At 44.8% G+C, this 22313-nt stretch overlaps 1 protein-coding gene across 1 annotated transcript in view; it reads left to right on the forward strand.

The window, feature by feature from the left end:
- CPSF7 (cleavage and polyadenylation specific factor 7) overlaps positions 1 to 22313 on the forward strand; it is a 175517-nt gene that overhangs the window by 43247 nt on the left and 109957 nt on the right. Inside the window, exons 4-7 of the mRNA XM_069223252.1 lie at positions 10338 to 10441; positions 14974 to 15119; positions 15263 to 15854; positions 18940 to 19058. Of these exons, the coding sequence (XP_069079353.1) occupies positions 10338 to 10441; positions 14974 to 15119; positions 15263 to 15854; positions 18940 to 19058 (961 nt within the window). The remainder of the gene's footprint in view (positions 1 to 10337; positions 10442 to 14973; positions 15120 to 15262; positions 15855 to 18939; positions 19059 to 22313) is intronic.

Here is a 22313-nt window from a genome sequence, read left to right on the forward strand (position 1 = left end):
AGTGTCACCATGGTGACAGAGAAACTGGTTTCCCCTGGCCAATACCTGACTGGAAAAACTTACACAGTCACCAACGCTGACAATCAGAGAAAAGTACATCCCATGGCAATGGTTACTTTAGAATGGGGAGGGGTCAATGGCCTGAAACAGGTAGTGGTCTCCTCAAATATCCCAGTGGACTGTCTGCTTGGAAATGACCTGGAGTCCTCAGCATGGGCTGAGGTAGAACTAAAAACCCATGCAGCAATGCTGGGTATCCCTGAACTGGTGTGTGTGAAAACAAGAGCACAATGCAAGGCACAGGGTGAAAAAGTAGAGCTGGAGTCTGGAAAAATGGCCCAGCCTACCAAGAGAACAGGAAAGTCAGTTGGGAAACCAACTGCAACACAGCAAAAGAAAGGGAACCTCTCTTCTCAGGAAGAAGTTCTGCCCTCTGAGGGAACTGAGCCTTTGGAGCTTGAACCTTATCAGGTTGAGCTCTTAGGCCCAGGGGGACCCTCAAGGGAAGAGCTGTGTAAGGGACAAGAAACCTGTCCCTCTCTTGAAGGCCTTAGGCAGCAAGCTGCTGAAGAGTCCAAAGGCAAGAAAAATGGAACACATAGGGTCTATTGGGAAGATGGGCTCCTGTACACTGAGGCCAGAGACCCCAAACCTGGTGCCACTAGGAGAGTGGTAGTGCCTCAGCTGTTCAGAGAGTTCATCCTAACATTGGCCCATGACATTCCCCTTGCTGGACATTTGGGACAAACCAAGACGTGGGAGAGGTTAGTCAACCACTTCTACTGGCCCAATATGTCCAACATGGTTAAGGAGTTTTGCCTCTCCTGCCCCACCTGTCAAGCCAGTGGTAAGACAGGTGGGCACCCAAAGGCCCCCCTCATTCCACTTCCAGTGGTGGGGGTGCCCTTTGAAAGAGTGGGTGTGGACATAGTTGGTCCACTGGAACCTCCCACAGCCTCAGGAAATATGTATATCCTGGTGGTAGTGGATCATGCTACCAGGTATCCTGAAGCTATTCCCCTTAGGTCGACTACTGCCCCTGCAGTAGCCAAGGCCCTCATTGGTATCTTTACCAGAGTGGGTTTCCCTAAGGAGGTGGTGTCTGACAGAGGTACCAACTTCATGTCAGCATACCTAAAGCACATGTGGAATGAGTGTGGAGTGACTTATAAATTCACTACACCATACCATCCACAAACTAATGGCTTGGTTGAGAGATTCAACAAGACATTAAAGGGCATGATCATGGGGCTCCCAGAAAAACTCAAAAGGAGATGGGATGTCCTCCTGCCATGTCTGCTTTTCGCTTACAGGGAGGTACCACAGAAGGGAGTAGGGTTCTCACCCTTTGAACTTCTGTTTGGTCATCCTGTAAGGGGACCACTTGCCCTTGTTAAAGAAGGCTGGGAGAGACCTCTCCATGAGCCTAAACAGGACATAGTGGACTATGTACTTGGCCTTCGCTCCAGAATGGCAGAGTACATGGAAAAGGCAACCAAAAACCTTGAGGCCAGCCAACAGCTCCAGAAGTTTTGGTATGACCAAAAGGCTGCACTGGTTGAGTTCCAACCAGGGCAGAAAGTCTGGGTTCTGGAGCCTGTGGCTCCCAGGGCACTCCAGGACAAATGGAGTGGCCCTTACCCAGTACTAGAGAGGAAGAGTCAGGTCACCTACTTGGTGGACCTGGGCACAAGCAGGAGCCCCAAAAGGGTGATCCATGTAAACCGCCTTAAGCTCTTCCACGACAGGGCTGATGTCAATCTGTTAATGGTAACAGATGAGGATCAGGAGGCAGAGAGTGAACCTCTCCCTGATCTTCTGTCATCAGACCCAAAAGATGGTACAGTAGATGGAGTGATCTACTCAGACACCCTCTCTGGCCAACAGCAAGCTGATTGTAGGAGAGTCCTACAACAGTTTCCTGAACTCTTCTCCTTAACCCCTGGTCAGACACACCTGTGTACCCATGATGTGGACACAGGAGACAGCATGCCTGTCAAGAACAAAATCTTTAGACAGTCTGACCATGTTAAGGAAAGCATCAAGGTGGAAGTCCACAAGATGCTGGAATTGGGAGTCATTGAGCGCTCTGACAGCCCCTGGGCTAGCCCAGTGGTCTTAGTCCCCAAACCTCACACCACGGATGGAAAGAAAGAGATGAGGTTTTGTGTGGACTACAGAGGGCTCAATTCTGTCACCAAGACAGATGCTCATCCAATTCCAAGAGCTGATGAGCTCATTGATAAATTAGGTGCTGCCAAATTTCTAAGTACCTTTGACTTGACAGCAGGGTACTGGCAAATAAAAATGGCACCTGGAGCAAAAGAAAAGACAGCATTCTCCACACCTGATGGGCATTATCAGTTTACTGTTATGCCCTTTGGTTTAAAGAATGCCCCTGCCACCTTCCAAAGGTTGGTGAATCAAGTCCTTGCTGGCTTGGAGTCCTTTAGCACAGCTTATCTTGATGATATTGCTGTCTTTAGCTCCACCTGGCAGGATCACCTGGTCCACCTGAGGAAGGTTTTGAAGGCTCTGCAATCTGCAGGCCTCTCTATCAAGGCATCCAAATGCCAGATAGGGCAGGGAACTGTGGTTTACTTGGGACACCTTGTAGGTGGAGGCCAAGTTCAGCCACTCCAACCCAAGATCCAGACCATTCTGGACTGGGTAGCTCCAAAAACCCAGACTCAAGTCAGGGCATTCCTTGGCTTGACTGGGTACTACAGGAGGTTTGTGAAGGGATATGGATCCATTGTGACAGCCCTCACTGAGCTCACCTCCAAGAAAATGCCCAAGAAAGTGAACTGGACTGTGGACTGCCAACAGGCCTTTGACACCCTGAAACAGGCAATGTGCTCAGCACCAGTTCTCAAAGCTCCAGATTATTCTAAGCAGTTCATTGTGCAGACTGATGCCTCTGAACATGGGATAGGGGCAGTTTTGTCCCAAACAAATGATGATGGCCTTGACCAGCCTGTTGCTTTCATTAGCAGGAGGTTACTCCCCAGGGAGCAGCGTTGGAGTGCCATTGAGAGGGAGGCCTTTGCTGTGGTTTGGTCCCTGAAGAAGCTGAGACCATACCTCTTTGGGACTCACTTCCTAGTTCAAACTGACCACAGACCTCTCAAATGGCTGATGCAAATGAAAGGTGAAAATCCTAAACTGTTGAGGTGGTCCATCTCCCTACAGGGAATGGACTTTATAGTGGAACACAGACCTGGGACTGCCCATGCCAATGCAGATGGCCTTTCCAGGTTCTTCCACTTAGAAAATGAAGACTCTCTTGGGAAAGGTTAGTCTCATCCTCTTTCGTTTGGGGGGGGGTTGTGTAAGGAAATGCCTCCTTGGCATGGTTGCCCCCTGACTTTTTGCCTTTGCTGATGCTATGTTTACAATTGAAAGTGTGCTGAGGCCTGCTAACCAGGCCCCAGCACCAGTGTTCTTTCCCTAACCTGTACTTTTGTATCCACAATTGGCAGACCCTGGCATCCAGATAAGTCCCTTGTAACTGGTACTTCTAGTACCAAGGGCCCTGATGCCAAGGAAGGTCTCTAAGGGCTGCAGCATGTCTTATGCCACCCTGGAGACCTCTCACTCAGCACAGACACACTGCTTGCCAGCTTGTGTGTGCTAGTGAGGACAAAACGAGTAAGTCGACATGGCACTCCCCTCAGGGTGCCATGCCAGCCTCTCACTGCCTATGCAGTATAGGTAAGACACCCCTCTAGCAGGCCTTACAGCCCTAAGGCAGGGTGCACTATACCATAGGTGAGGGTACCAGTGCATGAGCATGGTACCCCTACAGTGTCTAAATAAAACCTTAGACATTGTAAGTGCAGGGTAGCCATAAGAGTATATGGTCTGGGAGTCTGTCAAACACGAACTCCACAGCACCATAATGGCTACACTGAAAACTGGGAAGTTTGGTATCAAACTTCTCAACACAATAAATGCACACTGATGCCAGTGTACATTTTATTGTAAAATACACCACAGAGGGCACCTTAGAGGTGCCCCCTGAAACTTAACCGACTATCTGTGTAGGCTGACTAGTTTTAGCAGCCTGCCACAAACCGAGACATGTTGCTGGCCCCATGGGGAGAGTGCCTTTGTCACTCTGAGGCCAGTAACAAAGCCTGCACTGGGTGGAGATGCTAACACCTCTCCCAGGCAGGAATTGTCACACCTGGCGGTGAGCCTCAAAGGCTCACCTCCTTTGTGCCAACCCAGCAGGACACTCCAGCTAGTGGAGTTGCCCGCCCCCTCCGGCCAGGCCCCACTTTTGGCGGCAAGGCCGGAGAAAATAATGAGAATAACAAGGAGGAGTCACTGGCCAGTCAGGACAGCCCCTAAGGTGTCCTGAGCTGAGGTGACTCTAACTTTTAGAAATCCTCCATCTTGCAGATGGAGGATTCCCCCAATAGGGTTAGGATTGTGACCCCCTCCCCTTGGGAGGAGGCACAAAGAGGGTGTACCCACCCTCAGGGCTAGTAGCCATTGGCTACTAACCCCCCAGACCTAAACACGCCCTTAAATTTAGTATTTAAGTGCTACCCTGAACCCTAGAAAATTAGATTCCTGCAACTACAAGAAGAAGGACTGCCTAGCTGAAAACCCCTGCAGAGGAAGACCAGAAGACGACTACTGCCTTGGCCCCAGAAACTCACCGGCCTGTCTCCTGCCTTCCAAAGATCCTGCTCCAGCGACGCCTTCCAAAGGGACCAGCGACCTCGACATCCTCTGAGGACTGCCCCTGCTTCGAAAAGACAAGAAACTCCCGAGGACAGCGGACCTGCTCCAAGAAAGGCTGCAACTTTGTTTCCAGCGGCTTTAAAGAACCCTGCAAGCTCCCCGCAAAAGGCGTGAGACTTGCAACACTGCACCCGGCGACCCCGACTCGGCTGGTGGCGATCCAACACCTCCGGAGGGACCCCAGGACTACTCTAAGACTGTGAGTACAAAAACCTGTCCCCCCTGAGCCCCCACAGCGCCGCCTGCAGAGGGAATCCCGAGGCTTCCCCTGACCGCGACTCTTTGAACCTAAAGTCCCGACACCTGGGAGAGACCCTGCACCCGCAGCCCCCAGGACCTGAAGGACCGGACTTTCACTGGAGGAGTGACCCCCAGGAGTCCCTCTCCCTTACCCAAGTGGAGGTTTCCCCGAGGAACCCCCCCCTTGCCTGCCTGCAGCGCTGAAGAGATCCCTAGATCTCCCATTGACTTCCATTACAAACCCGACGCTTGTTTCGACACTGCACCCGGCCGCCCCCGCGCTGCTGAGGGTGAAATTTCTGTGTGGACTTGTGTCCCCCCCGGTGCCCTACAAAACCCCCCTGGTCTGCCCTCCGAAGACGCGGGTACTTACCTGCAAGCAGACCGGAACCGGGGCACCCCCTTCACTCCATTCTAGCCTATGTGTTTTGGGCACCACTTGGAACTCTGCACCTGACCGGCCCTGAGCTGCTGGTGTGGTGACTTTGGGGTTGCTCTGAACCCCCAACGGTGGGCTACCTTGGACCAAGAACTGAACCCTGTAAGTGTCCTACTTACCTGGTAAAACTAACAAAAACTTACCTCCCCCAGGAACTGTGAAAATTGCACTAAGTGTCCACTTTTAAAACAGCTATTTGTCAATAACTTGAAAAGTATACATGCAATTTTTATGATTGGAAGTTCCTAAAGTACTTACCTGCAATACCTTTCGAATGAGCTATTACATGTAGAATTTGAACCTGTGGTTCTTAAAATAAACTAAGAAAAGATATTTTTCTATACAAAAACCTATTGGCTGGATTTGTCTCTGAGTGTGTGTACCTCATTTATTGTCTATGTGTATGTACAACAAATGCTTAACACTACTCCTTGGATAAGCCTACTGCTCGACCACACTACCACAAAATAGAGCATTAGTATTATCTATTTTTACCACTATTTTACCTCTAAGGGGAACCCTTGGACTCTGTGCATGCTATTCCTTACTTTGAAATAGCACATACAGAGCCAACTTCCTACACACTCTAACCCACCTTAATCCACCCCACTCTAACCCACCTTAATCCACCCCACTCTAACCCACCTTAATCCACCCCACTCTAACCCACCTTAATCCACCCCACTCTAACCCACCTTAATCCACCCCACTCCACTTTAATCCACCCCACTCCAACCCACTTTTATCCACCCCATTCCAGTTCACCATAATCCACTTCACCCCACTATAATCCAATCCAATCCACTCCAATCCAGCCCACCTAAATCCAATCCATCATAATCCACCCCACTCCAACCCACCTAATTCCAGTCTACTCCAATCCACCATAATCCAATCCACCGGATTCAAAAATGTACACCCCACTCCAATTCAACCTACTCCAGTCTAATCCACCTCAATCTAATCCACACCACCACAATCCAATGCATCCCACTCCAGTCTAATGCAGCTCACCCAAGTGCACGCCACCCCAGTCCACACTAATCCGATCGATTCCAGTCCACCCCACTCAATCTAAACCATCTCACCCCATGCCAGTCCAATCTCCCCACTCCATCCCACACCACTCCAATCCACCTCACTGTACTTCCATTCACCCCACCACAGTTCACTCCAACCCACACAGTCCATCCACCCAATCTCCACCACCCCGCCCCTTTCCAATCTCCACCACCCCTCTCTAGTGCAATCTCCCCCACTGCTCTACATTAAAATCTCCCCCACCCCTTTCCAGTCTCCCCACGCTCCAGTCCCATTTCCCCCAGCTCCAGTCCAACCCCACCCCCACTCTAGTTCACCCCACTCTAATCCAGTCCACTCATCCCATCTGATCACACCAGTCCACCCAATTCGATCTAATTCACCCCAATCCGTTCCACCTCGCACCATTTCAGTTCATCCCATTAGAATCCAATCCACCTCATTCAGTCCACCCACTCCAATCTAACCCAGTCAACCTACCCCACCCCAATCTAGTTCACCCAACTACCGCAATCCACTCCAACCTATTCCACCCCACTGTATGCCGCTCCACTCTGACACTGTAGTCTACAAATCTCTCTGCCACCGAACTATGCTCCCCCTTATTCCACTCTACATCAACAAGTCTGATGCTACGACACTCCACACAAGCCGATTGCTCATGTAGGCGAAACATATTGGCTTTGCCATTGCTTGTTTCCCAATGTTATCTGTACCTTTTGCAGTGCCATTTATATCCTTTTTCTATGGTCGCACCCTGTCCTCCCCCCTATTTTCATGCTTATATTTGCTTGGCTGTTCTGTATTCCCTTATTTAGACATTAAAAGTGTTCATTCATTGTTGTCGGCGCTTCCCTTTCTGAATAGGCCCCAGCATAGTCTTTTTCTGGTCATCTTTCCCATGTTTTTGTTGTAGCTACTATTTCTGGGGTGTGATGACAAAGCATTGGTGTTCTGATTAAAGCCTTTCTAAGGCTTTCTAATCTTCCTCTTCATCCTTTTTTCCCCTGCTGAATGTTTCCAACATTTGTGGGTTTTGACATGTATTTCTAAACGTGTGTGCAGCAGCTGCCTTCTTTGAGGAATTCGTTTGTATCGGTCAATGAATCCTGTCTCGCAACCAATGGTTTTTGTAAAACCTAGGTATCATTTTATGGAAATGTCTCCGCTTTTAGTCTATTTCCAATGGAACACCCATTTTGGCACTTTATCTTTGGCTACCTGAAGCTGTAGGGTCTTATTTGATTTAGTTTAATGTTTATTTTCTAGGCATGATTTCAGAAACGCTTCTGCACAGATTATGGGAGCATAAATACTTGGGTGCATTTCCTAACTTCCAACTTCAGACTTATCTTTGACCCGCAGCCGTCCTATTTGAGAGAGTAAGAGTTGATTATCTGAACAACCAACAAACATTTTATGGTTGCTATTATATTCTTCTTGAGAGAATTATGTTCTAAAATAGGTAGGATGTAAAGAAGTGTACCCTGAGCCTCAGTCATTTTTGTAAGACGCTAGTATGTTTATCGTGTGTTATTTACTTTCCTCCGTGTACTCTCTGGATGGTTTAGATATCTAGTTTTACAGGACGCTGGGTGTTTCTCAGTTCTTAACGACTCCCATAGACTGCATCTTCAAGAGACATTGGGCGTTTCCCAACGGTTGCATCTCTCAGGGTCACTTGAGATGTACATAGTGTTGGAAGATGCATTCATTTCGATCTAGGGGTTTGTTTCTTGTGATCCCAGACTATATGTTTACCCATTTATGATGCATTAGCTCAAATGGCGAGTCTCACAGCACAGCGCTCTACATTGTGTTCTCATCCCCACTATCACTTTTCTTTACCTCTTTGGGTCCGGTACAGCAGCCTTCTCTCGCCACCATGTGTTGTCCATAGACCGTTTAGTGTGCGTTGCTGCGTGATGAAAGGAGTGGCAGTCTACCCTTTTATTTGTGCTAGAATGGCATGAAGTCGCAACCCTAATACTAAACAGATGCTTCTCATTTATTTGTTTTTTTTCGTGTGACAAAAACTAACTTAAATGGAAAGTTTGGTGCAAACGGAATAACAGGAAAACATTGCTCGTTTCAGAATCCATCGCAGCAACAAATGGAGGATAAAATAGAGGTGTCACATCGAAGTGACTTAGCTGCGTCATTGGGCAAACGCATATGTTTTTATTTCTGAGAGATGTGGCCTTGTTAAAATCCGAACAAAAGATTATTCTGAGAAGCCACTCGCTGGTGCTGTGCTAGCCAGAGCTTTTCTGGTTCATTTCTACTCAGTAAGCTTCCAGGCAAGGGCACAAAGAAGGCATCATACTGCCGACCATCACCCCACCTGCAAGCGCCAAACTGGTTTGTCTGTACATTGCATATATTTTCGTTCTATTTTATCTACTGTATTCACTTATTTTTATGTTAGGTTTCTTTTATTCTGACTGTTCATAGTCCTTTTCTGTTATACCATTAAAAATAAAAGATCTGGTTTGATCAAATATACTGTCTGTATTCTTATTGCTGGCATTGTGTTCCAACATGCATAACTAGATTGGGCCCGTGTGAGAATCTCATGGTGTATTACTCTAATGGTGACTCAGGCTTGCTCTTAGCTTCTTGTCATTGGCAGATGCTCAATTCTGGAATGGTGAGGCATAATCAGGGTTTGCAAGGAGGTGGGTGACACGTTTGGAAGAGGGCATAATCGGCAAGGCAGTATGCCTGCAACAGATTTGCTTTACAATACAACGATGCGGATTCAATTTATCATTAAAACTACCACGTCGAATATTAAAGATTCACAATTGTAACAACGATGTTGCACATTCCACAGAAATGCATGACATTATTTTTCGGCCATAACATTCGTGCTAAACTTAAATGATGATCACGATGGTCCCAGCGGTTCAGCTGTTTTGTGCCCAAAACAAACTCCCTGACTGTTCGGCTTTCTGTGGGGGACATAACATAAGGAAGAACAGCAGGAATCAGAAATACATCTTTCCAAATGCTGAGCTACGTGCAAAAATATGAAAATATTGTATAACTGTGTATCCTGGAGATGTTCCATAAAATGTGCAGGTGCCGTGGTACCCGCCTTAGTTGAATTTTGCCCTTCTCTTTAAGTCCTGTGACAAACTCGGCAGAAGCACATGACCTTTCCAGTGCAGGCAACGTCGTTAAGTCTGCGAGGGCTTGCTGATTATAACATATTTGTAAAATGTTGTAAAATAAATGCTATTCGTTTGTTATGCACAAAAGCATGCTGTGAATTTATGGTGAATAAAAGTGTTTTAAATTGTGACTTGATTGTATATTATTGATGTGATAAACACATTCCCTTTGTAATGGTTTTCTTATGACAATTTAACAAGTGTTTTCAGGGCAGGGCTGTGGTGGCTAATGCACAAATAATCTGTGCACCATCACTGATGGTGCACTAGTTACTTGTGTCTACTGCTAGTCGATTTAAGGCATTTTTGGGGCAGGATCCATTTAAACCCTATTACAGATTTTAGCCTGCAATTTCAGGGACATATTGGAAATATGTACTGAAATTACACATAAATCTGTACACATACCACCAGCCTTGCCTTGCAAAAGGAATTACTGCTAGCTCTGTATTTTCTTACTTTGGTTTTTGTAATAAGGCAAAGTAAGAGACCAACCAAGGTTAATTGTACATGGCTAGAAACTGCAAACTGTTCGTTTATGGTCAAATTCAACGCTGCACTAAAAAGTGAACTGGGGAGAATATAAATGGAAATGCAAATCCAGCTTTTGTCCCAAAGACACGGCAGAGAATAGATTTGAATTAAATCCTGAAGGAAATAATTGTGACGATTTTCTTTGCCCTCAGTGGACCACGGATCAGCAGCTGGAAACGATTATTCGCTCTGTGGGAGTTCGTGACCTCATAGAGCTGAAGTTTGCAGAGAACAGATCAAATGGCCAGTCTAAAGGGTGAGACATACTCTGGTGCTGTGATGGGGCTAGTGTACTGTGGTGCTCCAGCGGGACTGACATATTATAGTGTTCCAACGTAACTGACACACTGTAGTGCCTTGGTGGGACTGGTAATCTGACCAGGACTACTATTTTAATTGGGGGAAAATGAAGGTAGCAATATTTTGAGGCATTTGGGAAAATTGGTGTGGGAGCAGGATGGATTCTGATAGTGTTCTGTTTCCTGATATGGTAGCACCTGTATTGTGTTCTAAACTGAGTTCCTGTGCAGTTTCGATTCCCTGCTACTGTCCCTGAGTTACTGATACACTCTTAGTTCACAGTAATGGTGGGATCTGCTTCTGACCCTCTGTGATGTTCATAACACATTTTTATCTGAAATTATGCTGGATAATCCGCTATTTTTGTTTGTTTTAAAGTACCTCATCCATTTTGTCCAAAATTGACTATTTGTCCCATCTTGCCATTGGTCTTAGGCGCAAGAATATTATTCTTACCTTCCAAAAGCACCACTTCTCAGCAGAAAACATTTCTCAGTGTTCTTTGTTTGGCATCTAACCATAGGTTTGGTTGTTTTGGAGGACTGGCATTAAAAACAGGTCAAATGCTTTGTTCTAGGGTGAGTCCCATCCTTCTTCTCCACCCTAACTGATGTATTTGTGATAGCAGCAAACTGCAGGAAGTCCGCTTTGGCATCTAGGCAGTGAGACACATGCTTAATTCATATGGAGATCTTCGTACTATTTTTGAGTCATGCAGTTACATAGAATAGGAACCCACCCTTTTAAATTACCTGTCCACTCCAAGGTGACTGTGAAGGGGTGAATATTTTCGTATTTGCTCAATACAAATCTAAAAGGAGCAGACGTGATATGCCATGAATTTAAAAAACTGAAAATGTCAAGTTTGAGATTTCAGCAAAATAGTGAAATAGACCGTTTCTTCCCGATGGTAATCTGTATTGATTGAGGATTGTCTTGAAAATCGTTCTCTGTGTTTTGATTGCTATGGCTATTACGGTACATTTTTTTTAGTATTTACAAAACATTGTAATCTTTATTAATTTATTTGATAATGCATGCATAATGCCCATCTTCCTAAAGCCTATTTAGGTTGCCCTACAATTAGGGTGTTGGTGAAGTCAAGTGCGCAACAATGTCTTCAAAGCATTTAATTCGAGCCTCAGTACAATGTATGTTTATTCCCCGTTGTGCATTGCTGTTGGTTGTTCCACAGGTGTAGCTTTAAGTGATGTGAAATGATGCTTGTATTTGAATCTATTCATCCAAGTTTCTATATAATTACATATATGTATATATAGGGTTTTTGTGCAGGATTCACGTTCTTTTGATGGTTCTGGAGTTAGCATGGTACTTTGCAAATCATTTTGAGCATGACAAGAGGACTGTAGGAGCCTTTAGGAGTGTTGGGTATGACCATCTAACCGCCACAAAATGATTTGTGCCTGAATTGGACTGGATTGATGTATTGTCACTAATGCAGTAGCAGTCTTTTTACAGCCCTAGCAGTGTTGCAAATTGCAATACACCTTTCCCGTTTTCTCATGAAGGTGAAATCCTACAAGTGCAGAATTTGTGATAGGACTGAGAATCAGAATGTTAAAGTTATCCTGTGCTCAATTGTTTGACTCTTTTGTGGTCAGTATTGCAGTTGGGAAGGCTTGCTGAGACATGGACCTAAGGAGCAGTCACGGGACAGCTACCACATGGATTTCTTAGTTTGTTCCTGACACAACCTGATTCACTGTTCCTTTAAAGGAAACCAATGAGAAGAAGCACTTTCTGGATTCAAACAAAGTATAAGAACCAGACAAAGAACCTAATGGGATCATGCAAAGTATAAGAACCACAAAACAACCTTTTGTCGTACCAGTATGCCTGTTCCAGGATCGTGTGTCTCCCATGCACTGCAGTGAACATGACGTGGATAACCCGTTGATGGACATAATCTTTTTATTTTGGCAACAGGAGCATTGGACTGGTGGGGACAAGTCTCTGTGGCGGTGGACAGCGTGGGCTGGCAGTCGGGAGGGTGCCAACACAGGCCTGATATTAATTTTAGAAATGCTTGTGGAGAGCATACAACCAGACTTTGTGGACAAAGGAGGAGCCTTTGCAAACAGTTCTAGTACAGCGGCTATTTGTTTTGATGTACATCTGCATGCTTCTTCCTCATATTCTGTAAATATTGAAAATTTACTGATCAGTTTTTCAGTGGCTCACAAATGAAACACTGTCATCTTTTTTTTATATCCCTGTACTGCCGGATTCCAGGTCATGCTAACATGATGCCAGACCAGTACCTGCACTTTCACCTGTGCTGCCTCCATCAGCTTCATTGCTTATTGGACTGCTTACCTGATGTTAAATCTAAACCTTTGCCCTGCTTCAATACTGTTCACTCTGCTCAGAAGAAACGAAGCTCGTCAAAATGCGGAGACCTGATCTTACTAATTGTATCCGTCCACTTGATCTTGAACTGTTGGTCATGGTTATCCCTGCTACTGCCCTACACCTTTGCTGGTTAGACTGTTGATCTGATAATCCTATTCTTGCCTGCGCTCAGACTCTCTTTTTCCCCAGTTATTTTTAGATACATTACAGATTCTGTTGTTTCCTTACTTTGAATCTGGAAAGTGGTTTTGAATGTTACTTTCCTCAACTCTCCCAGGCACGTATCTTAATTAATTTTCTGATCGGCCATTGCTTAGTTTGCAGTCTTCATTTCAGGACCTCGTAGCCCAAATAGACAACTACCACACCTCAATACCTGACGGTACACAGGCTTTCCTCTTACGTGCTATGCAACATTGTACATTCACATTTAGTGCATTTGAAAACTGTAGAGAGGGATAGATTAAAAAATAAAAAGATGATTGTGGTCACCTGCATTGGGACTCTCGGTATACCAAATCTGCAACATAGCCTAAAAACAACCAACCACCGATTGGTGTAAGAGTTTTGTAGGTTTCTGGATAGTTTAGACCGTGGGGATACATTGGCTCTGAGACACTGTTCTTTACCTGCTTTGCACTAATGTCTTGTTATATTTTAAAAAGGGGCACATTCTTCAAAGGGTGTATCTCTACATGCTGGTTTGTTTACCCCTGTCAAAGGAATGATGATTGGAATATTTACCTGCACTCAAAGAATGAGAAAGGAAAAACAACACTGTCCCTCTTTTCAGGCTTTCTGACACCATTGCTTACACCAGCATTATATTGCTTTTCAAACTGCCCAAAAATCAAACTTACGTTCTCTTTATTGTAAGTTAAAAGCTTCGTTTCTCAAAAGGATTGTTTTTTTTTTTCTTTTTAATTTACTGACTGTTCCGTGGAAATAAATGTTGAGAAGTGCAGTGCACAGGAGTGTCCTGTCTCCTTTCGCCACAAAAAGATTTATGGCCTCAAAATGGAGATAATGTGTTCCTTTATTGATTTCATTATTTTGGTATGGAAAGTCTTGCTTCCTTGTCTGCATATGTACCTTAAAAAAACAGACACCTCGTGAAGATTTTCCCTTATGTTATGAAAGGTTTGAGGTGCGTTCCAGGAGTTGTAAGAAGTGTCGATCTTACATCTTTTGGTGGATCTTAAGATCTTAAACTGGTAGGTTTTTGCTGATTGTTTCCTAACAAAAGACTCTAAGCTGGTCTGATGACCAATCCCCCTTAGTGAGACTTTTGTCTCCATTGCTTATCAGCAAAACGCAGGTACCTTGTACACTTGGAAGGAGATGGTTGTTGATACTTACCATTTCACTTGATTTCCACATTGTGCAGTGAAGTGTGTGAGACTTTTTCTACACTATAGTACCCTGCTTCGTATCACAAAAGCCCTTGTCCTATTCCGAATAGAGCTCCACATCCTTTTGTGTCTGGGTATTTATTCACCACTTAACATGGCGGGTGTTTAACTTAAAGAAAAAAATCAAATACCTCTTCACTTTCACATACCGTGCGTGAAAAACTGTGTAATTCAAGTGGCTGGTAGGTGTGATTGTTGCTTTAATGGATTGAGTTACAGTCTTCTCTTGTTGAATTTGTGGTGCTTTTGACTCTCTGATCTGTCTTTTATTGGAATCCCATCATCCAAGTCCAGCAGGTTATGTACATCACTGCTAAACAGCCGCGCACTCATTGTTTTCACATCACCAGTCACATCTTTGGTTTAAACCCAAAAATCATAGACGTCTGCTCCGAAAATCATGGGTTGTTTCTACATGCAAAAGTACACTGAACATCTAGAAAAGAGGTTTTCCTAAGCATATACAGTTAACTCCAGATTGATAAAGACCAAGTAAATGTAACAATATGCTTGGGCCCAAAAATTCTGTCTTATTGTCGGGTTACTTTTTAGTACGATGGGTTCACTTAGGTTACTTATAGAGTGGAGAGTAATTGTTTTGGGAGAATGGATACAAATCTGCTGGTGGTTGAAGTAATGTTTCAAGATGATTAGTGCTTCTTCCCACTTTTTAAAACGTTCATTTTTTTTCTTTTGCTGGCAGGTACGCTGAGATTGTAGTGGCCTCTGAATCCTCTGCTTCCCAGCTTATCGCCAATCTGAGCAGCCGGAATGTACATGGAGATCCACTGGACGTTCGTATGGCTAACAAGCAGAACTTGTCGTTCTTTGAGAGTATGTCACGGAAACGTGAGTACAGATGTGTCCTGATGTGCTGCCTTTCAGTAATTTGTGTAGCTTTGGATGGAGTGGAGCAAGAGTATGCGTTTGGCATTAAGAGTGAAGTTGCTGCCAAAATGGTAACTAATAGCTATTGTCTGTTTTGTCTCCAGGGATTCCTCCAAGAGCTAAAGATTCCTTGGATGGCATTACCCCAACGACTGACCAGACAGCGGCCACCCCAAAAGTGGAGAATCCGCCCAATGTCATGCAATACTTCAACCGCCCCCCTTTCATGGATGCCTCTCGCGTGCCTGTACCCCATTCTGTCATGAACCTCCCTATCCCAATGCCTCCAGGTGGCCCACCTCCTATGAATGCTGGGTTCAGGGGTCCAATGCCACCACCAGGTCTTCAGTATCAACAGATGATGACTCCTCCTCCCAGGCTTCCTCCCCACATGACTGGGCCACCCCCTGGAGCAGTTCCCCCTGCTCTGCATCTTAACCCTGCTTTTTTCCCTCCTCCAAACACAGCACTGGCTCCTCCTCCCAATCCATATGACAATGCCCCTCCCAACCCATTTAATAATCGCCCTCCCAACCCATTTAATAACAGGCCCCCGAACCCCTATAACAATAGGCCTCCCAACCCCTATGACAAGGCACCCCCTAACCTATACAACAAAGGTCCTCCCAATCCATACACCAAGGGTCCTCCCAGTCCATATGGAAAGACGATGAACAACCCCTATATGCAGGGAAGGTGAGATATATTTCAGTATTAAACAAAATGCTCCCACTTGAATATGTTGATCACTACCTGCTTGGGACCGACCATCGCTCCCAGGTAGTGTTTAGTGGATTCCAATAGAAGAAGAATAATGGCCAGTGTACAACAAAACAGGGAGATCCCATATTGTCTAAGGGAACCTGCGTAGTCATCTAGTGCAACAAAATATATTTCCAGCGTGAACAATTTAAGATTATCAGTTAAAACAAAAAAAAATCCATATGCCTGAGAGAATGAATCAAATTGGCGTAATCCAAAATTAAATCATTAGCAATAAGTAAGGATTCACTGACACAAAGACAAAAATCCCAGTGAACCGTGCATACAGTAAACAAACATTAGAATACTAAACATGTATTAAACAAAAAAATGATGCTATAGTGATCAAAACCCTAAACTAGAGAAACACACTCCAAGAGAGCCAGTGTTTCGGTCCACACTTAATTGATTTGTGGAATCACTATTAGAACAAAAGTGATCTCATATTAACGTTTGCTCCTTGTAGCTGAAAAAAAACAAAACTGCGTAGAACATATTAGAAAACGTCAGTTGTAATCTCTCCTAACTAAATTTGTCCTATGTAACAAAGAGGCACTGTCTATAATATTATCATCTGATCTCCCAAACTAGACACAATTTTCAAACCATCCACAATGGCAGCAAACACTTCACCACATCAAGAAGTGGCTTCAAACCATTAAGTAAAACAATTCCTAATTGCATGCAGCTAAGGTACACCTAAAAACATATAAATAAATATCAGGAGCACTGTGCCTAGTTATCTGTTAGCACAATCCAATCATATGTTAAACGCTCACCAACTTATGGATTGAATTTAAGGTGGTTGTGATAAATCACATAATTGATACTAAAGAGCCTTAATTCAGCATAGCTAGAGAACAGCCATGTTTTTTTCTGGTCTGTTACTGAGAGTAATTGTGTACAAAGTAAGTAAATATAGTACACTGTAAAATGCAGTTTCTAGGACATAGGAAAAATAAGCAGCGGTCAAATATTTGATAACCACCAGAAATTAACTTATGGCAAAGTCCATAAACACATGTATTTCAAGAAAACGTCCCACCTCATGCCCTCATATCAAAAATAGCACCTTTGACGGAAAGATTTCAACTACCTTTTGACAATTTTGTGCAAATGTGCCAGATGGACCGCACAGAGAGGTCATTGCACCAATAGCGGATCGAGCAGAGAGGCTAAACAATCTGGCTGCTTGATAGAGAGGTTGCTAAAGTACACCATACTATTTAAAAGAAGACTCTTAGATGCATCTGAGCCATCTATTGACTAACTCTGGCAACTGATGCATATATTCATCAGTTCTCCCAAGGTGGCAGTCCTAGATTCAAGTTCAGTGCACAAATATAGACACAAATGATATCCAACAATTAGTACATATGTGTCAAGTCTCAACATGGCTGCAGGGAAAGTTCTCCAACAGCTAAAGCACGCTCATCAAAGCAAACATAAAATTAGACTCATCATTACCGGGCAACAATTTGTCTGATGTGCAGTGCCACCAATACTTAAAGCTTAGCAGCCTGAAAAATAATATAGGGAACAAAGTTTTCACAACAATTAATGCACAATTCCATTAATTCCGTTATGATGGTTGCACTACCTTCCAGTAGCTGATCCTGTTCAGACCTTAAGTTAGTTTATCACTGTGTGGAAACAAATGATGATTAACCTGTATATATCATAATATCTATAAGGCCACAGATTTGTTCAGTGTAACCTAAAGCAAGAGACACAACTGCAACAAATTCCCAAGAGTTTTACACAGGGAACAAAGTTATAAATAATGAAAACAGAAGTAAGAAACAGATAAACACAGAGACTGTATAAAAGGAACTGCACAATACGGTATTTGTATAATTATCACGTCAAGGATCAAAAAAGACAGGTCAACTAAAGTATTGATAACGCTCATCCACTGTAATGCAACATTTAGCCCTTTTTAACAGTGTCCAACGTCCAGAACCATTTATTTTTTCCATGAAAGCTTTTGAAATTTGAATTCCTTTTTTTTAAACAAAAAACATACCACATCAGTCACAATCCATGTCATATTTCAGCTTTATCTCTCAAAATGTTCAACTAGATGAACATGCATAATTAGAATTAAGAATATTTAATTTCATCAATGTTATTTATTGTAATCACCTTTAATTCGTTGTGGAGTGTATTTAATATATAATTGATTGGATTAACAGTTGGCCAGGTACAGGACTTCAGATTTTATTTTTACATTTGTTTACGAGTATTTTAGCTGCATTCAGTTTATTACAGACTGACTGCTGGATCATTCTAGTCCTTTGGCAGCACTCCTTGATTGGAAAGAACTTGTTACCACTGGATGAATTTGAAGATTGTGTCTAAATGTGGAAGATCGGAGCATAATATTGTAGATTGTGTGGCTTTGTTTCACAGCTATTCCTCTAAAGAAAATTAATAGTTTACATTAGATTAACGCAGCTCTCAGAGACTGTATTGACAATGGGGATTGTACATCTTGTTTTTCTCTTTTTTTTTTTTTTTTTTTTTTTTGTATGTTGGTGGCTTCGGACATTGGTATTGAATCAGTCACATAAAGGGTTTTCATGATATAATATAGCTTTTTATATTTTCGATCACCCTTCATTAAGTCTCTCTCTGGAATATGCAGCTTCTAATTGATAATATTAAATTGTTGCAGCCTGAGTGGTGGTGTATTGAAGAGAATTTGCCAGCTGAATAATGCATGTGGGTTGCTCTGATGTCCACTGATTGCATCAGCTAAACATTGATGCAAAGCTCCTATATACTGATACATCAAGCTAGGAGATTGAGCTCAGGCTTTCAGTTACTGTCACTTGTAAGAGCGGCTTTGGGGTGATTATTCTAGGTGACCCTCTTTTCCATGAGAAGGTGATTGAGCTTGGAGCCTAGATTTCCCACAACTGGATTGCAGAGCCCACATGTAATCCCTACTTCTTAGATTTCTTAGTATTTACTGTTGAGGTTATTTTAATGTGTTCACTTTCTCATATCCCTGTAGCAAAGAAATGGGTGGTCAAGGGCCTGGCATGAGTGAAGAAGAGTTTGAAGAGATCATGAACCGAAATCGTGCCATCTCTAGCAGCGCCATTTCCAAAGCTGTTGCAGGAGCCAGTTCAGGTGACCAGAGTTAACTTATTTTTAACCTCATTAAATTGTTTCTGTTCCCTTTTTCTGCATCCCTTAAGTCCTCCAGTGGGGTTTTGCTATAGCCTTATACCCCCATCTGTGTATTCTGTCAAATAACCCACCACCTGTCTCTTAATGCTTTCATATTTATACCGGCCTCCAGTTGAGCTCTTTGCTACATTGCTAGGTCTCTGCTGCTCCCTCACACAGTTAAGCTGCAGTTTTCCACTTGGTGTCTCTGCAGCCTCTTAGTGTTTGGGGTCCCTTACTTTTTTGTATTACAAGCAGGCACAGAAAGTATACCCTCAGCAGCACAGCGGCGCCCGGGTGCAGAGTGCAAACAGATGTCGGGTTTCGAATAGGAATCAATGGGGAGACCCGGGGATCTCTTCAATGATGCAGGCAGGCACAGGGGGGGCTCCTCTGGGTAGCCACCACCTGGGCTAGGCAGAGGGTCGCCTGGGGGTCGCTCCTGCACTGGAGTTCGGTTCCTTCAGGTCCTGGGGGCTGTGGGTGCTCTGTGGTTTCCAGGCATCGGGTTCCTTGAAGCAGGCAGTCGCGGTCAGGGGGAGCCTCTGGATTTCCTCTGCAGGCTTCGCTGTGGGGGCTCAGGGAGGTCAACTCTGGCTACTCACGGGCTCGCAGTCGCCGCAGAGTCCTCCCTGTAGAGTTAGTTTTCTGCAGGTCGAGCCTTGGGCGTCGGGTGCATAGTGGAAAGTCTTGCGCTTCCGGCAGGAAACGTGTGGTCTTTAAAAGTTGCTTCTTTGTTTCCAAAAGTTGCAGTTTCTTGAACAGGGCCGCTGTTCATGGGAGCTTCTTGGTCCTTTAGATGCTGGGTAGTCCTCTGAGGATTCAGAGGTCGCTGGACCCTGTTGGATGCGTCGCTGTTGCAGTTTTCTTCGAAGAAGGGAGAGAGGCCGATGGGGCTGGGGCCAAATCAGTTGTCGTCTCAGTCTTCACTGCAGGGCTTCAGGTCAGCAGTCCTTCTTCTTCAGGTTGCAGGAATCTATCTTCCTCGGTTCTGGGAGCCCCTTAATACTCAATTTAGGGGTGCGTTTAGGTCTGGGAGGGCAGTAGCCTCTGGCCTTGAGGGTGGCTACACCCTCTTTGTGCCTCCTCCCTGTGGGGAGGGGGGCACATCCCTAATCCTATTGGGGGAATCCTCCTTCTACAAGATGGAGGATTTCTAAAAGTAAGAGTCACCTCAGCTCAGGACACCTTAGGGGCTGTCCTGACTGGGGAATGACTCCTCCTTGTTTTCCTCATTATCTCCTCCAGCCTTGCCGCCAAAAGTGGGGGCAGTGGCCGGAGGGGCGGTGTAGGAAGTTGGCTCTGTATGCACTATTTCAAAGTAAGGAATAGTATGCACAGAGTCCAAGGGTTCCCCTTAGAGGTAAGATAGTGGCAAAAAGAGATAATTCTAATGCTCTATTTTGTGGTAGTGTGGTCGAGCAGTAGGCTTATCAAAGGAGTAGTGTTAAGCATTTGTTGTACATACACAAGCAATAAATGAGGAACACACACTGAGAGACAATTCCAGGCCAATAGGTTTTTGTATAGAAAATTATCTTTTCTTAGTTTATTTTAAGAACCACAGGTTCAAATTCTACATGTAATACTTTGCATGAAAGGTATTGCAGGTAAGTACTTTAGGAACTTTGAATAATCACAATAGCATATATACTTTTCAAATAAAACACATATAGCTATTTTAAAACTAGACAGTGCAATTTTCACAGTTCCTAGGGGAGGTAAGTAAGTGTTTGTTATTGCAGGTAAGTAAACCACCTACGGGGTTCAAGTTTGGGTCCATGGTAGCCCACCGTTGGGGGTTCAGAGCAACCCCAAAGTTACCACACCAGCAGCTCAGGGCCGGTCAGGTGCAGAGGTCAAAGTGGTGCCCAAAACGCATAGGCTTCAATGGAGAAGGGGGTGCCCCGGTGTGAGAAGGTAGCCTCTTTCTAGCCTTGTTACCCCCACTTTTGGCCTGTTTGTGAGTGTATGTCAGGGTGTTTGTCACTGTTTTCACTGTCTCACTGGGATCCTGATAGCCAGGCCTCAGTGCTCATAGTGAAAACACTATGTTTTCAGTATGGTTGTTATGTGTCACTGGGATCCTGCTAGTCAGGACCCCAGTGCTCATAGGTTTGTGGCCTATATGTATGTGTCACTGGGACCCTGTCACACAGGGCCCCAGTGCTCATAGGTGTGCATGTATATGTTCCCTGTGTGGTGCCTAACTGTCTCACTGAGGCTCTGCTAACCAGAACCTCAGTGGTTATGCTCTCTCATTACTTTCAAATTGTCACTAACAGGCTAGTGACCATTTTTACCAATTTACATTGGCTTACTGGAACACCCTTATAATTCCCTAGTATATGGTACTGAGGTACCCAGGGTATTGGGGTTCCAGGAGATCCCTATGGGCTGCAGCATTTCTTTTGCCACCCATAGGGAGCTCTGACAATTCTTACACAGGCCTGCCACTGCAGCCTGAGTGAAATAACGTCCACGTTATTTCACAGCCATTTTACACTGCACTTAAGTAACTTATAAGTCACCTATATGTCTAACCTTTACCTGGTAAAGGTTAGGTGCAAAGTTACTTAGTGTGAGGGCACCCTGGCACTAGCCAAGGTGCCCCCACATTGTTCAGAGCCAATTCACTGAACTTTGTGAGTGCGGGGACACCATTACACGCGTGCACTACATATAGGTCACTACCTATATGTAGCTTCACCATGGTAACTCCGAATATGGCCATGTAACATGTCTATGATCATGGAATTGCCCCCTCTATGCCATCCTGGCATTGTTGGTACAATTCCATGATCCCAGTGGTCTGTAGCACAGACCCTGGTACTGCCAGACTGCCCTTCCTGGGGTTTCACTGCAGCTGCTGCTGCTGCCAACCCCTCAGACAGGCAGCTGCCCTCCTGGGGTCCAGCCAGGCCTGTCCCAGGATGGCAGAACAAAGAACTTCCTCTGAGAGAGGGTGTGACACCCTCTCCCTTTGGAAAATGGTGTGAAGGCAGGGGAGGAGTAGCCTCCCCCAGCCTCTGGAAATGCTTTGTTGGGCACAGATGTGCCCAATTCTGCATAAGCCAGTCTACACCGGTTCAGGGGCCCCTTAGCCTCTGCTCTGGCGCGAAACTGGACAAAGGAAAGGGGAGTGACCACTCCCCTGACCTGCACCTCCCCTGGGAGGTGTCCAGAGCTCCTCCAGTGTGCTCCAGACCTCTGCCA

Source organism: Pleurodeles waltl, chromosome 3_1 (genome assembly GCF_031143425.1).
Source record: "Pleurodeles waltl isolate 20211129_DDA chromosome 3_1, aPleWal1.hap1.20221129, whole genome shotgun sequence".
In the NCBI taxonomy this organism is placed as follows: domain Eukaryota; kingdom Metazoa; phylum Chordata; class Amphibia; order Caudata; family Salamandridae; genus Pleurodeles; species Pleurodeles waltl.